At 34.4% G+C, this 18,593-nt stretch overlaps 1 protein-coding gene across 1 annotated transcript in view; it reads left to right on the forward strand.

Moving 5' to 3' along the window:
- The first annotated feature begins 636 nt into the window (after window positions 1–636).
- The window catches only part of LOC149802848 (neuropeptide SIFamide receptor-like), a 41,326-nt gene continuing 23,369 nt past the window's right edge, over window positions 637–18,593 (forward strand). Inside the window, exon 1 of the mRNA XM_089952306.1 lies at window positions 637–1,485. Coding sequence (XP_089808432.1) covers window positions 1,185–1,485 — 301 coding nt within the window. The 5' untranslated portion in view covers window positions 637–1,184. The remainder of the gene's footprint in view (window positions 1,486–18,593) is intronic.

Genomic DNA, 18,593 nt, shown 5'->3' on the forward strand with positions numbered 1-18,593 from the left:
AATGGTATTAGCAGCTGCCTCGCTTGGCTCTCGGCATTAAGAGGTTAGCATTAGGACAGGTCGGTCCGTTATCATGAATAATGTTACTGTGTGGGACATGATGCTATATGTCTGTGGCATGATGTCACAATGCTAGATATCACTATAAAATGCCACACTGCAGACATCGTAGCGATATGACTGGGAAATTGTAAAAGCTACGTTAAAAATCCAAATCACAAACCCACACCCCCCCCACACACACACACATGCACACACACACAATGTTAACAATTTTCGCTTGTTTATATAATGATACTGGTTGAGTTAGGTTGTACCGTTGTTCTTTTCATTAAAGCGATATATGAAAAAATGTGTAGAGTTTTAACACTTTAGTCGAAGAATCGACTAACTAAGGTATTCATCAAAAGTTCATCAACCATTTATCACATAAATTATTGTAAGTTCTCTGTCAAAAGTAAATACAATCAGCCACACGGTAAGCGTGAAAACTTCACACAATACCTAAGGGCAAACCCGAAACTGCTATATGCCAGTTACCATTAATCTGTTACACTCCGACTCCTACATAGCTTAGCATTTTCCAACAAACCAGTTCTGTTTCAATTTCCTCCGCACACCTGCTACCGGCAGAGATGTACCAGCGCTTGTTAATTTTGACATTCGCTCTCTTGAAGCAAGCGTCTGGTTCAGAATAGCTATGACTCAGACGATGCCCGTGTACAAGGAGTTTTCTATTCGTTATGCCGAGTTCCGTATCGGTTAATTGATGACAATTGTAAAGCGCATAATTATAACTTTTAGGCAATCGGTTGTAGGTGTACCAAGGCTCGCGTCGCGGTGAAGTATCAGTTTGAAGACTATCCTATCATCGTGATTATTCTATTTGAGGATCTAGTTTGATAAATTTCTAATTTTAAGGTTGAAAATAACCCTTTTCCCGTATCTGAAAACCACCTGCACGACTGTCTCCTATGACGTCAGAGTGGTTTTTGAAATCGATTGGATATCAATTGAAATCTCGCGCGTCTCGCATAGCTGACATGTTTGTACTTTTGGCGGTGGAGGTGTGTAATATTAGCCGATCAATCAATCGGACTAAAATATAACTGCGCGCGGAGAGGGCTGTGTGCAGTCTAACAGTCGCGGTTGAGAGGCACATAAAACTTGTACTCTCTGAGACGATGGAGACTACAAACTTTACGGAACAAAATACATTTAACTTTAATGAGAACGATACCAGCTATTCAATGGACCCAGTTCCACTTGTTAAGCAACCGATCCATCTGATCATCGTGTATTCTATCGCTTATGGATTAGTATTTATTTTTGCTGTTGTTGGAAATACCCTTGTCATCACCGTAATATACAAGGACCCCACTCTGCGGAATATAACGAATTATTTCATCCTGAACCTGGCCGTTGCTGACGTTCTTGTTGCTCTTTTTGTTGTTCCAATGACACTGCTCGCCAACATTTTTTCAGGTAAGTTTTACACTAGCTAATTAGTTCAGTATCTATCACCATTTTTCGCTGAGTTGGCTTATTTTTTTATATATACAAGGAGTAGATTTCATCAAACATCGCTGACGAATAATTTGAGCACTGCGCATATTTATTCTCTCTTTTTCTTTCTCTTTATTCTTTGTTAAAATTTAGTGAACAAAACACTGGAATATTCTCAGTATTTGCGGATTTTTGCTGTTTATTATCCGGAATGGCAGCTAGTTCTTGCAGTCTAACATCAACTCTGGCTTTGTCTCCACAAACGATCAACGTGATGAAATAATCAGTACTCTTTTTAAAGTTGATTTCTTGACTTCTAAGTGATCAATCACATAAAGTTTCCCTTGCAAATAACACATATGATGAACTACTAGTAATCTCTCTTGCATTCACATAAACTTACAACCAACTCCCGAATAGCAGCAATAGTAACAGACAGGATATGTTGAAAACCCTTGTTTTCGTTTTATTTTAACTTGAAAATTTAATGCTTTCTGCTTGATATAATTTGATGGAAACAACCTTTCTGTGCTTGTTTTATCTTTTCTCATCATTTTTACTTACACGGACGGATACTTTTTATAAATTGTGGGCTGGCATTTTTTTTTGTCGATAACAGTAAATACATGTTCTCAAGATTGCATACATCAATTATTTATTTGCGCAAAACGACTGATTTTAAGAGCAATTATTATTCATGGATTTATGGCCAGATAAGACTCTCGATTATTCACCTTGTTTTATCTCAACGACTTTGATGTCGTTTGTATTTAAACACAGCCTGGTGCGACGCAAATAAATTCCTGTGTATGCCACGAATTGCAGCATGTGCGTCATGATGAGGAGATTGTAGTGGCGGAGAAGCGAGTGTCTGTTATTGTATAGGTTAAATAGCAGATGTGTATCACACGAGACTTAGGCAGCAGATTATATAATAAATACAGCAATCAGCGTTTTCATCCAAGTTCCAAAGAAATGCATGGATATGAGAGAAATTAACACACCACATTTCTTATAATGACAGAAGCGATATTTTCCCTTTTATATATAATAAAGTTGGGCCCACAGTCAATAACAAGAATAGGGTGATTTACTTTTGAAAATTTAAATTAAAAAGGCTATACTGGGGATTTAATTTTTTTTCAGAGAAGGTAATTTTCGGTAAATTTCATCGCCCATTATTGTTGTTGTTTTTCGCTTTAACTCCATTTATCAGCGCAAGATAGAATATACATGGCGGTCAGTATGTGAAGCTAATGATAAACACCTATGATCGCCAAATAATGACCCATGGTTTGTGTGCGCGCGTGTGTGTGTGTGTGTGAGAGAGAGAGAGAGAGAGAGAGAGAGAGGGTTACAATATATCGGTCATATTTTATTTTTGAATTATAATTAAAAGAAATAAAGGTTAAAAATAAATCAATGTTCTTTGGATCTTGAATTGCGATGAAGTCCTTATGTCTTTACAATTTAAATCACCATTCTTTAGGTCTTTAAAGATTCGGTTTCTAACAATAACGAAAACCACAGCTGGATCCAAAAACGAAAGTGAAAAAGTATACTCGTCGAAATTTCTCACTTAAAATATTTTATCTTGTATTTTTTGTGTCAGTTCTGACTATGAAATGAGAATAAAGCAATTGCATGAAAAAGATATAACAATCCAGCTTGCAAGAACAAATTCTGGATGTTTGCTCCATCATTTAATGTCCTCAAGGTTTTGTTCAATTTTTCATTTTCCATTATTCGAACTTTACCTTTCGTTTGCGTCATATTGCTGGTATTCTGCTGGGGTTCCGTGAAGCTCTGCTACGTGTATTATTGAATGTAATGCGACCAGACTTACGGAACTTTGCTTTGCCAATATGCGTCTTGCTTGATCTGCTATGACACTTTTATTGTATTACAATACAAAATTTCTCCTGCTGGAAATTCTTTTAATAGGTTTTGAATTAAAGATATTCGCTTATGTTTCTCATGCACCCATGACATGAAATGTTGTCAACAATACCTGTCAGATCCGTTTAAAGGTTCCTCGCTTCCGAAAATTCTTTTTTTTCCGGGGATTTAAGTAAAAGACTAATATTCAGTCGATATCAAAACATTGTTTTTGAGATATCTGATGGTGCGAGCGTATCAGAAACCTGTAAGCAATCTACGTACTTGCCATATCCATTTAGTTCTCTTCGCCTTGAGATGTATAGAAAAGCATACAGAGAAGTACTAAATTCAAACTCGTATAATCACTTTTGCCTTCCGTTTTTGGCCTCTTAATTCTAATTGATAAAGATCTGGCCGGAAATTAACAGCTTTTAAGAAAGTTAAAAGCAGTGGATAAAAAAATACCTTGAATTAAATTTTATATGTAAATAAATCAATAATAAGTTAGATGATGGGTATTATTTCGTACACTGATTAAATCTACTTGTACAAGTCTTCTATCCCGAGTATAATCAATTGAAACGGAAATTTGCGTTCTTTAGATACTAGTGTACCAAAAATGTAATTACCTTATATAAAAGTGCCGTAAAATACAATGAAGCGAGAAAAAACAACTTTGATTGACTTATAAGCGAGAAATAGTCCTTCTAAAGGGGAATGAAAACCAACACAAACAAAACATTTTATGTATAAACTTTCTCTGACCAATCACATTACAAGATGTTACTGCATTAAATATGTTAGATAGGACTTTACTGGAGAATGTCTAAGTCAAGATACATTGATTCCTGTCGTGTGAGTTCTTTTGTCAAGTATTCTGTTTATTTTTCGTAATCTCATTATTAGCAAATAGTTTAATTCAGTGGGAGAGAAAACAATTAAATTGCGACATTTAGATTTGTGTCCGCATAAAATCCACAGTATGATTATCCATTTTGTTTAAATACAATACACGATCATTGCCAAAGTGTCACTAGGTTTAGCATGTTCCAATCACATTGTGTTTATGATTCTATGTCTACAGACTCAATTATAGTGATAAACGGATGGACGGACGGACAAACATACTTACAGACTGTTAGGTAGGTAAGCAGACAGATCTTATCTTACCTGGTAATTACTTAATTAAAACCACTATTATATGGTAACCAGCATACACTTGACACTTGATTTTCTTTCATTATTCCTGTGCGTCACTTTTTCATATGTAGGACAGAAAGGGTTAATGTGGAGGCGGTCAAGGCAGAAGATGGTAAGAATTATAATATTAGATGGTTATGTCTGCTCCTAGATGGCGCTACGCTCAATTTTCTACAGCTGAAGTCAATACTCATCCTGTTCTTTCTCATTAAGTGTTAAAACAGCCCCTTAAAGCAATGTGACAGTGAGTACGTGAAACCCGTTAACAACAGTTTTGATGAACTAACATTTTCATTATTTTTATTTTAAAAGTATATGCAGTTCGTGAATATTTATTGTCATGATCGAAATCCTCTCTCTCTCTCTCTCTTCCATCTCTCTCTCTCTCTTTCTTTCTCTCTCGTGTTTATGTTCATGAACTGTAAAGAGAGTTTCTTTAAAGAGTATATTTACTTCCACACGGCCCTGTGTCATTGCGCTGTTTAGGTCCACCCTTCAACGGAGAATATTGTTATACCTTGCTTATGTCCGTCCATCTTAGTCTTCGTATCGACCCTCGTCTGCCCATGAGAACAGCTCCTCTTTGCAGCCTTCACGATTAATTTTTCAAGTCACTGGGCTACTTGCCAACGAACTTACAAAGTGCATTAGTCTGACGTAAATTTCAACGGCTGCATAAAAATTTAAATCTAAAGCTACCATAATATTTTATCATAATAGCCTTAAACTTACTTTAATTTAACCACACACACACACACACACACACACACACACACATATATATATATATATATATATATATATATATATATATATATATATATATATATATATATATATATATATATATATATATATATATATATATATAGATAGATAGATAGATAGATAGATAGATAGATAGATAGATAGCGTTATAAACGAGAACAGGTTTTAGTTCTGATCTTAATTATACCATCATAAATGAATATGTCATAGAATTAACAAATTCTTCTGACCTCTCCATTTGATAATAAATATCGTCATCACTGTTAGAACTGCTACCTTCGGAATCATCACTATTTGATTCTGGTTCTACTGACTTAGAGATTTCGGTCTTTAAGAAACAGACTTTTAATTTTATTTTCCTTGCATATTTGATCCACAATCAGCTGTCCTATTTTCTCTTTCATAATGGTCACCACTCCATTTTATCTTGAAGACCAGTTTGAAATGTTATGTGTCCTGAAACTGCAGCTCAGTATGAAGAAAAGTGTCCCCAGTTTTACCCTGTTTGCATATTATGTAAGTTCTGAATGCCATCACCCGTGAAGTCATTTGTAACATCACTCGCCAAACTGTACGTGGTGGATGTCTCCAAGTCCTTGACTACACCCTGTCTGACAGTATTCGATGTTTCAGTTGCAAATGTGGCTGCTGTCTTGTAATTCAAGTAGTCTGAACCAACTTTCATGCATTTTAATTTGTCTAAATTGACAACATATGAGTTTTATATACGTTAAAACACAGATGATATTTTGCTAGGGTATGAGCAGCTCACCGAGAGTAAGAAAATAATTAACCAGATTAATCCAATCGTTATTTTCCAATTCTTCTTTGACTACTTGTCTACGCTTGATTATTCCAATTAGGAAATAATACACATAGCATACGTTCCTGAATGACGCGTTTACATTGACTCCGCGTTCTGGAGTTAATGTAGCGAACGAAGAAAGGCGGAATATGACTGGATTTTTCGGGTTAGATACTTGGCCGTTCGCATACGAAGAAAGGATGATAAACTGTGTACAATATTTTGCTTTTCCTATATTTTCAACAATAAGTGTTGCTTTAGTTTTGTTTGAACATTTACTGGCACGGGAGGAGGGCATGTGAATGAAAAATGTTGCTGGCCAGAGTTAAAAATAACTGGCTCAGGCTTCAAACTGGAGTTTATTTCGACTCCCTATTCTTGGGTTCATTAGCGGGGTCAGAGATCAAATATTCATTATCGATTGCAATGAGAGTTAAAAATATTTTCCATTCGAACTTTATATATGGAACTACAGCATGAAGACGCATTATTTAGTGTGCATCATGACCCTTGAACCTGTATGTAGGGGTAGGCAGTGAGTACCGGTCGGTTGATGGAGTGGTGTTGGAATATACCATAAAAAGCGCGTGAATTTGCAATGGAAAACCATTGTATTTGTTTAAGCTTTTGCCATAGAGCGATACTGTTTACACAAACTTTTAGTGTAAGTAAATAATTGTAATGTATTTTTTTCCAAAACGCTTTATACTTCAAACTTGTGTCTTTTTTTCTGCTTTAGATAATTCGGTTTCCGTATTACACATCGGTTACTGTATATTCATGCATTAAAAATTTAAATTGTTGCGAATAATACAGACTCGTGAAATACTTTCGAACATGTAGATTGATTTTAAATATGATTTTTAATGTCAACCTCATTCATGCATCAGATTGTTATTGTTATGGAATTAATGTGTTGTTGTATATTCATGAAGACAGGTGTTTTATCAGTATTATGTCGTTTTCTTGTAACTGTATCGTGCTTCTACTAATTTTTTGTTAAATCGTAAGTTTGGTACTATATTATAAAGAGCCGGCACATACAAATTTCTTAAAACAACTAGTTCATAGACACCCACCACAAAATAAAACAACACAAAGCAAGAACAACAACACAAACCTTTAATGAAATAAAACATTTAACTATATTACCACTAGGTAAAGATAGAACTGGTTTTATTTACTGATTAAATATATAGATGAATTTAAATCAGAAGAAAACAACCAGTTTATAAATAAAATCTAATTGTGTCTCTTTCGTAGAAGCTGGGGTAAGTCATGTCATACATTTTGTTGCTTGTGAATTAAACATCTTTCAAAGGAATGGACTGGCAGAGTGTGGGTTTTTTTTCTCTGACATATCGGCACCACTCGTATTTTCTAAATGTTTTAAGCAAGAAACAAAATGTCAGTTTCGAAGTCCAACATATCTTTGACAATCAATAACTATATTTAGAAGAAAGCTACAATCACCGAAAACTCAGATTTGTTTTCAATTGGAATTATTAACTAGATTGTCAAGTGTTAATGAAATGGGTACAACTTAAATATCATATATACTTTGGGGTTGGAGTGTCTTCTTAAAACGTTTCTAGAATAAGGTATTTGGTGTGATACGTAAATGAATGTTTTGCTGATTACGTATCCAATCATTTTATCCAATTCAGTCTCTTCCCAATGAAACTATTCTTCAACGTAATATATTTTTCGAAGTGAAACACATGCTTTGCACACAATGTTCAGCAATAAACAGCTATTACTGGCTCATTGCTTATTTTTATGCTCTGTGCAATACATTTTGGAGTAGAAATAATTAACACGTAATGCAAGGTACATTTTGTCTCGGCAATTAGCAAATATACTGCATATAATCAGTAATAAATAATGATCGCTCAGCAACTGGTTCCGCGTGGCGACTAGTGCCGACCTTCTGCAGTCTGCATACTGTCTACCAAGAGGTTTCATATGTTTGCCATTTTCAATCCCTCTTCTTCAAGTAAGCAGAAAAGGACCGATTAACAATATTGATACAATACACGGTTGGCTGGGTGAAAACATTTGCAGTTGAAGGAGGGGGGTGTTTAAACATTAAAGCCAAAATATAATCAAAGCGTAAATTGCTTCTGTCTATGACTTTAGAACATCAAGAACTAGCGGACGTCGAGAACGAAATGATGACGAAAACAGATAGTGGTATCATTCAAGTTGGAAAACGTCCTGATTACACATACGTGCCGCTTAAGTGTCGCTTAGATTACGTTACATTTGTCCTGATAGGTCATAGCCGTGGTGTGAGCGATTTTAGTTATAAATGGCCGAGTTAAACGTGTTTCGATCTATAAGGTTTAAAGTTCCACTAACGCGTTTTTATTTGCTTATGCCCATAAACGTTTTTATTTGCTTATGCCCATAAACGTTTTTATTTGCTTATGCCCATATCAGGACGTACCATAATTAAAATTTTATATTTTTCACTTTTTCTATTACTGCATTACGGATGAGATGTGTATATTTATATACTTTTTAAGCTGCACTTTTTTGCACATAAATCTGAAATTATTGTTTTAAAAAGAGCAGTATATTCAACTAATAATTCCTTCGATTACTTATTAAAATATATCCTGAAAGAACTTAAGCGTATTATTCCAAATCAATATTTAGACATGACGAGAAGCAAGGAAACAATCTGTCCAAAAATCTTGATTCATAGACATGACGAAACCAAGGAAACAATCTGTCTGAAAATGTTGTATCATAGACTTGACGAAACCAAGGAAACAATCTGTCTGAAAATCTAACATCAATATTAGATTGACGTCACAAATCAAAACATAGTCACAAGGAAAAATGATGGAAACAGATGGTATAACAACATTGCGAGTTACACGAAAGACTTGAACGAGTAATCAAAACTTTTTTTTTCTCTTTTGGCTGGGAGGGGAAGGTGGGTGGCTTGGTCTGTCTGAATATGTAGTTATGCTGTACCTACAGTTTAATTGCAATTCGGTTATAAAAAAAACATTTTGATTCAAAAGTTTTATTCAATCAGACTCAACGACCTTTTCAAAATCTACTATAGCCTTTTCATAATGTCGAATAAACACACTATTTTATATGCTCTATATTCACATATAAATCGCGTTTAATTTATATCTAAACTCTTGTTGACAATATGAATAAACAATCAGTAATCAACTTACGGATATTACTATTAGGATATTACTATTAATTAATTGGAATCATTAACTAAATTTCAATTACATATATCCTCGTAAGGCGCAAGATAATGGGTTTCGGATGAGTACCAGAAATCGGGTATTTTAAATTGTTAATTTCTGATGTCGCATTTCAGACCCTAAAGAGATTATAACCGTAAAATATGTAACAACAAAATGTTCACGTCCTCGGTAGTAATCTGGTAATGGTAAGAATAACTTGCACCACAGCAACTTACTGGTTTACTCCTACTTGTTAAAAGTCAGACCTGTAAGGTCCAAGAACTTATAGAACTTTCGTATCGTCGGCTTGATTTCAATGCAAAGTGTGTCAATGCAACCTGTAGTCTACATAGTAAAATGAAGAAAAACAACATATATAAATACGAGAAATGAAACTCTACCTTTCCAATAGTGTTTTCTCAGAATGATAGGGTCTGAATTCAGTTGAAATAAAGCAATAATCAATATTTCCCTAAAAAGTAGAAGTCATTTAAGATTTGAAAATCTGACAGGTTGATATATAGTGCGCATACGGAGTTTACATTTAAAAAAGGAATCATACGCATACAATATTGGGTGATTGGACTGATAACAACACGAAGGACTGAGTTGGGAAATCTATGATATAAAATGAATATGTGATAAAAGAAATAACTGGAGCGCATTCAGACAGTAAATCACAAAAGAACTACATGCATTTCGTTAACATAAAAAATAAAATACAAGCAGAATCTTAACCTTCCGTTGCTGTACTAACTTATGAAAGTCACGAACATATATTTTATATAGTGTTCCTTCTGTAAATAAACTGCTATCTTGCCAGGTAATGGAAATGGGCCAAAAAAAAGTCCATTAAAAAATAGATACCAGACAGTCTGTTGCTATTCTTGCCTGCAAACATTTAATTCATTTTATTTTGATGTTTTCGTAGAAAGATGAGAAGTTTGTAAACTCTGGGTTCTGGTATAATAATTGCTTGCGACAACAAAGAAAAAAAAAAGATGCCTCAAACAGTATGGTATTAATTTTATCACACGAGTAAGTTGTTAAAAGCAGGTTTGTTTCTCTTCATTAAATATCTAGCAAGTATAAAATTAGTTGCATTTGTTTACAAGCTAGAAGAAATTATGAAAAGTGATTTTTGTATGTCTGAGAGACGGAAAAAGAAGAAGGTTGTTTCTTTTTGGGTCGTCGTTTTCCCCCAAGAAGATGCTTTTATTTTGCATTTTTGTAAAGTAAGAAATAATAATTATTCAATTATACAAGCACTTACTAGAATAATGTTACAGCTCTGACGCGGTTGATGGTAACAAAAGGTTAGTGTACGGACACAGATTTTGTTTTAATGGATACAGCATTAATTGATATGTATTATTTGGCGGGAGTGGGTGGGGGCTTCAATCAGCACGGATTAACTGAGTACGTAAGGATCAGGCAATGCGATGTGAGTGCTGTTTCGAGTTTAGGAACATTGTTGGTAAAGCTTGGACAATATTAGGTCAAGAGCACATTATTAAGGCAAGCATGCATGTGGTAACCAATGCCGGTATTGCTATTATAATGGTTGAGTGTTGTACCGATAAATTGGGAGGGAAAAAAACATGTTTGATGAATAAAGCAGGGCTTGTGTGGTTAAATGAAGAATGTATTATTATAGTTATGGATTAGGTTCTCCCAGTTCAAAACAACTTAGTAGACCTTCATCGGCCACTAGATGAAGAACTAATTTAGTCATTGGGTCGGGCAAATGTTTCCTTGTTGAGAAAGCTCTTGATAGTATCAACAGAGGCTTCTGGTCCTGGCTAATGTGGCAAGCAGGAGTTTAATCATTAGTGTAGGCAGCGTCCGACGGCTTCATGTTTATGAGTCCAATAAAAGTATGGTTCTGGTAAACAAACCAATTAACTTGCAGACCTAATCACTATCACATGGTCCGAATAGGTCACTCAATGACATTGCTGAAAAGTAATTAACACATAAGCTTAAGAACTCCCTAACTACATATGAATAATTAATTAGCTAAATAAATGGCTAAATAAACAACTTACCAAACTGACTGGATAAATAACTATAATAGTTTCTTCATTATCATCTTCGCTGCTACTACTACTACATCAAACGTTCTGGTACAACTTTATAAGTAACAAACCATCCAATCTGAGGGTCATTATTGGAGAGTCCATTGGTAATTAAAATCTGGTAAGGGGATTACTAAAACTCATTGTTACATTCCCCCAACATTAAAGAATACTTTTCTTTGCTTTTTTTTAATTGTCCACGATTCAAACATCGAAAGAAGCATTGTACGGTCTATAGTGAAGAGACTTGTTATCAACTCTTGGTAGATGAATGATTTGCCGATGTAAGAGTCTTTCTATCCTTAAAAAATCAGAATTGTCGAAACAATTCTTATTTATGTATGCAAAATATAAGTGATAAGAAAGGAAGCCATCAAGCGCTTTTGATAGGGACTTTATTTAAGTGCGACTCTTGTTATTTAAAAGAAATAGTGAGTGTGCTTTTCTACACTCATTCACCATTTTCATTCCATTGCGTTAAGAGTGTGAAGAGAAAAGTTCATGTATACTGAACTTCTTTCATACATTTTGTCGCAAGAGCTAATGATTATTATGTCTTTATATATCTGCTTTCAGGGATTTAAAAATAGTTCTTTCCCTAGCGAAAAATGATACAATATATGTTATATTATCATTATAATGCCTTGTGCTGAGAAAAGAAAAGCATCCATCATTTTTGTTTAAATATCGGAAGACATATATATTTGTTAGACTCTGCAGTTTCTTGAAAGCTCAGTGTACTGTATAAAATATTTCGTGGATGTGAGCGGTGATCGTATTAACTGCATTGTTTGCAGAGTATGCATCTGACAACTGTGCGGATCCAGAAGATACGAAAATAATGAGTAATAGTTTATGTTATAATTGTCAACTATGACAAAATTCAGAACAAACCATCTTTGTGATAATTTATGCAGTTAGTTAAGTTTCTTCTTCGAGAAATTTGAAGTTTTATATGATTTTGTAAAACATAATGTAATTGAAAAAATTGAAATCTAAAGATTAATAATAACCTAATTCTCTAGCCGCGTTGTTTCAGGATTGATCCAAGACTTTGATTTCTGATAGATTTTAGTCAGTAACTCATCTCTCAGGGGTCAAGCGGCGGTCATCCTTGGTCATTTGCCACAGTCAATATCTTATGCTTTCTTAAGATATTCAATTCAACCAGAAACTTCTTTTCTGGGGGAACAAAAATAGGACATAATAATTTCTTATGGAAATTTAACTAAAATATATATCTATTTCTCCTTGTTTATTGGGTATACAGATAAACTTTCTGCCACATGAAGAAAGAAAGATTTGATTTCCTCTAGAGGAATGAATTGCTTTAGACACGCTTATCCTGAATTGATTCAGCAATTGTTTTCCTTCAGCATTTGATGGCCGCATTGCAAAAAAAAAAAAAAAAAAAAAAACCACACACAAAAAAACTGGCGCATGGTACTCCATCTCGCAGTCTGGAACATTTTCAGCAGATCCATACATTTTGACATATATCAATGATGCAAACGAAATGACATGTTGGCAGAACGGGGCTTCTGCTATTATGTTACACTTATTTCATCCTTTCTAATTGCTTTATGGTTATATGGAAAGCAGCAAATATTTTCAAACATAGATTAGTCTTTTCAGTTGTAAAATGATTGTTCATGAAACGAATTGAATTTGGCACATGTTGTATATTGTCCTTCTTAGGGCTAAAGCAAGCACTGATACTAATTACGCCGTTATCTACTACACGTGGAATATAATGACCATACTACCCGTTTCAACTAAAGAATACTTATTTGTTTTATCCCCAGTGAAAGAAAAGTTAGAATGATATTTTTAATTTGAATTTAAACATGTATCATATACGTGCCCGATTTATAAGAAGGTCATGATTGTTTGATTGGAATTTACATGAATACAATATGCGCGTGTGTAACATTTTAAAGGAAAATAACCAAATGTGCACTGGTTATCACAACCTGCAGTTGACAAAAATGTGAATCTTATCAATTAATTGTTTAAGCTCGTCTAATAATATCCTTTGTTTGAAATGTATTCCACTTTACATCGTGCTACGTGCATTTCGTTATGATATTTTTGAAATAAATAAAAAGACTAGACGACTTTGACACACGTCATCTATAAATCGTCCAGGAGGATGGAGACACATTATTTTATAGAGAATACTAACACCAATGATTCAATAGATATTTATACCGTTGCAAATCGGTGAATTTAAGGTAATTTCAACGCGATGTATTTCATTTTAAAACATGTAAATCGATGCAGGTTATTGAAGTTTAGGTAGTCTCAACGCGATGTTTTTCATCTTAACAACATGCAAATCTAGACAAATCGTTGAAGTTAAGGTATTTCCATTTTAAAAGCATGTAAATCAATGCAAACAGTTGAAGTTAATGTACTCTCAACGAGATGTCTCTCCTCTTAAAAAGCATGTAAATCAATGCAAGTTAAGGTAGTCTCAAAACGATGTTTGTCATCTTAAAATACATGTAAATCGATGCAAGTCGTTGACTTAAAGGTAGTCTTAACGCGTTGTTTCATATTAAAATACACGTAAATCGATGCAAGTCATTGACATTAAGATAGTCTAAACGGGATATGTTTCATATTAATTCATTAACCCCTGGCGCCGCGTGTACGTGGAAAGAGGCAGTAGCCTACTGCCGAGCTCTGTAGCTTCAAGTTCATGTATGATACACTAAAGTTGGTTGTATTATAGAAAGGTAGACAGATGCAGCTCTACACTGATGCCAAATAATCTGGAAGTTCTAGTTGCAGTACAAAATACATAGGGAAAAACCTAATTTTTCGGAACCGATTTTTTTTCACCCAAAATTCGCCCGTGGTCGGAATCCGATTTTGTCTCTGGACTTTAGACGTTTTGCATCAGATCTAAGGCAGACCGGTCTGAACTGCACACAGACAGGTGAACCTTTGCAAACAGTAGGATAAGATGGGGAATTTGGAATAAAGAGGGGTCTCGATACGAAAATGATTGGTCTGTTAAGCAACAACAAAAAAAAAAAAATAAAAGAAATAAAACTCCAACTTTTATCTTTCTGCTCATGCGCGAGCCAAATAGCCAACGAAAAACGACGTTTCTAACACAACTGGGCATTAAGTTAATGGGAAATCACTTGGAAGCTGATGTATTAGGATGTATTCAGAAATAGCCCACAAAATGTGTTTCCTACTCGCATTTCAGGGGAAAACGAAAAAAACCTCCAGGGGTTAATGAGTTAACAACAAGCATAACCAATCTCTTAAAAAGTATGTGCTAACATAGCTTTATTTTATTTTCTGATCAAATAAACAGGACAAACATAACAATAGGGGATAATGACTGAATGAACTTGGCTTCGGTATATAAATGTGTAATGTGGATATCGTCTAGATTGGTCATAATGTAACGGATCTGGATACATTAGGTATAATTAGATAGCTATTCACCTTTATATGAAACAATCATTTATTCATAAAAATATTACTACCCAACGTATTTACAGGTATAGCAATATCAGCGGTAATACTTTGATATTAAAGTCTAAATGACACTAAAAGGATGCTTTATCCAGTATTCTTCGATGTTTTAATTCAATTACACGTGTGCTGTTGCGACGTTTTATATTCTTACACCGACTAACGGGGTTTGCTTAGATGAAATTATAACTAAGATACCTGTATTTCATGTCTAGCAACTCAGCACTAGTTTTAGTCAACAGCATGAACCAGTTGTCTAGACTGAACACTGGGTCTATAATGATATTACTTTTCTTTGCGAGTAAACTTTATGAGTGCGTACAATTTTTGCGGTTCTTTACCACAATATATTTTGATGGAGATTTCACTAAATTAGAAATGGTACTTGCTACGGTGTTAAAATATTTACGTTTTTACGAAGGTGATATTTAGTTTTGATCTTACCAAATGAGTCGAAATTAAAGGCTGGTGTAAACAGTGGAGACAAGCATGTGTGGCATGGTGTCGTAATTAATCAATTGTGTATTTTATGTACCTGCAAAACCATTATTCTAATTTTATGTTAGCTTTATATTCTACATCTAGACACAGGTATTAATTGATTTTGGTCTCATGACTACATTTTTTGTATGATTATGTTTATGACACGACAAGCAACTGTTTGCCAGAACCTTGTTGTCAGGGATCGTGTTGTCAAGGAGGGCAATGACATATACCGTGTTGCATTGGACCGTGCTGTCATTCGAAGTATGGAAATTCAAATTACGTAGAAGGATCGTGCCTAAGAATTGTTATGTTCAACTTGTTTTGCTCTTATTTAATTATACAAATTATGTTGTCGTCTATGTTTTATTTATTTCAATGACAGGATTAACACATGTTCTTATTTTCAACGTAAGACTGATCTTTCCTCTACCATCATAACTTGTATTGCGGAACCGCATTATGGGAAAGTTAAAACATGTTACTAAAATACATCAAATCGCACTGTTCTTTACTGAGTTGGCTTGTCTTATCATTGAAGACTACAAATCATTATGGGATTAAACAACCATAGTTGGGTATTTATCGAATTGTACATTCTCTACCTAATCACTCACACAGTAAAAAAAGTCCTCATGCCTTAATGTTATCTATATGATTTATTAGATAACAAATAAATACCCAATCATGATCGTTTAAATTATTATTTTCCTCCTTTATGTTGTCAAATCAATCAGCAGGTGTCATCAACAAAGCAATCGATTTTACGTAGTCTCTTCACACTGTGCCAGAATACTTAACCCAGCCTATCAAGACTAGCCAACGGTCGACAACTCTTATTTAGTATTATTGATAGGGTAGAATGCCAGAGCAGGCTGTGTTAGTGATTTGAGGAACATTTGTCTCTCGGTATGATTTTACTTCTAACAGGTTACTGCTAATTTTCAATTCTGAGTGTGCCTCACGTACCTCTTGTTTTAAAATCAGATGTTCTTGCTTTCTGCGCATTCGGTCTTTCAAAACCAAAATCGTGTCCATTTATTGGAGATCCCTTGCTCTCACATCATATGACCATGACCTTCACTAACAGCTTGTTGAATATATTGTCGAAGCAAAAATGCAGTCATTCTATAATGTAGAATGTCTCATAAGGCCTGCCATGTTCTTTGTTCGACAACGGAGGTTAGTGCATGAAGGTCTGTGTGATTATATTCTCTTAACTTCCGCTCGTGGATTTTATATATGGCTCAAAATTTTGACCTGTGGTAGTAGTGTGGAGGATGCTTGTCGTTGTTGTTGTTATTATTATTATTATTATTATTATTGTGTAAGGAGTTGTTACAGACAAAGCTGTACTTAATATGCACTGGAAGCTAACTGGGAAAGGAAAGTAGAACCCAAACGTCTTAACGACGTGTAAACAATTCTACATATGTATCATTAGACGGTTTATAACCAGTCACATGTCAGAAAATTCAGTTAGATTACAACAATCTGAATTATTTTGGTAATATTAGATGAAAAAAGTGTGCGGACGAGAAACTACTTTGACTTTTGATATGACGAATTAATACTTAGGGTGCCATTCACAGTTTTTATGCATAAATTTAATGCTGCATTCACCTGCTTAGTACAAAAAAACATTCAAAATAGAATACACAAGTAAGGTCAAAAAGGTCCACATTTTTTAAATAGCTATATTAAAACAAAGCATAGGAATGGTATTCACTTGATAAGAGAAGTCGATGGTGGTTCATAAAAAAGTGTTTGTGCACTCAACCCCAAATTTATATCTGCAATTTTCACGTTATAAAGTCATTTCTGACACTTTGTGATGCTTACATTGCAAACACAAGCCCTTTTCCAAGGTGTGTTAAACAGGCTGATGCAATTGAAAATAGTTGCCATCCAAGCCGTTTTTGAAATGATCTACTCGCCCTGAACACACATGTGTACTGCTATGGTGACTAGCTATTTTTCAGATCTGTCTATTTATATTACACTGTCTACATACTGCAAAGTATCTTTGGGAAGTGTGCATGGCTCACATCAGTTTCACGAACAACACAAACCCGAAACACCTAGTTCACAAATATAGCCATATATTTCATTAGTACACAATAACAGCTGAGAAATAGCTTAAGAAATTTGGCAGGGGCCAATTTACGAAACTATCTCATGCCTCCTTACCGAAGTTTTTACTTCTGGTTTACAAAATGACTTTTTGTTTTCACTTTGCTGTGATATGTCTTTTTGTAATACAGACCGTGGAGTCAGTTTCTTATATTCCCTAATGCATAGTCACGGAGTTCTGGTTAGTTAAATTTGCCGAGCAACACGCGCAGCATATGGTAGTCGTTACTAACTTAGAAACCGGATCAAGCACGAATTCTTTTTAAAATGATAAAATGACTCTTATCGTACCGATATAATCCAAAGTAAAATCAAATGTTAGAAGCCTACTAAAGTTGCCTCCTGATGTTCAAGAGTTTATAACATTATCTGCAACAGCTGCTCAAGCTGTTGCAGATAATGTTGTTTTAAGCTCTTGAACGTCAAGAAGCAAATTTAGCAGGCTTCTATCATTTGATTTTACTTCATATTATATCGGTATGATAATAGTTTGTAATCCACAAATACTCTGATGAAACTTTTAGTATATTAACTAAACTTAAATTATGTATTTTTTTAAATAAATTATTTTATTTAGGAAGAGTTTTACTAAACCAGTCGAAGTTTGCAAATTGCATAAAGATATCTTCCTCAAGAAACAACTCACCAATCTCTCTTCATAATCCTTCCAAGTAATCAAATCAGTCATTGTATTATGTGGTTCGTTAATATTGCCTGCCTTGCCAGTCTTTATTTCTTCCATATTTTTATTATTTGTATTGTTTTATAATTGCCTGAGCAGTTCTGAAAACGATATTGCAATTTCGTTATCCATACAATTTTAAAGGTTTGACATACACAGGAGACATTTCTTCGTTACATGTGTGATGTTAGTCAGAACGGATTAAATCTCATTTGTATGGCATAAAACTGTTGTTAGAATTTAACAACAAAATTATCGAATCGTATGCTTATGTTTTTTCCCCAGCTGTTTGGTGGATATGGGCGCGGTAATTATGTGACGAGGGGGACCAAATAAAGCAA

Source organism: Sinohyriopsis cumingii, chromosome 3, assembly GCF_028554795.1.
Source record: "Sinohyriopsis cumingii isolate HCF-2022 chromosome 3, ASM2855479v2, whole genome shotgun sequence".
Taxonomy (NCBI): domain Eukaryota; kingdom Metazoa; phylum Mollusca; class Bivalvia; order Unionida; family Unionidae; genus Sinohyriopsis; species Sinohyriopsis cumingii.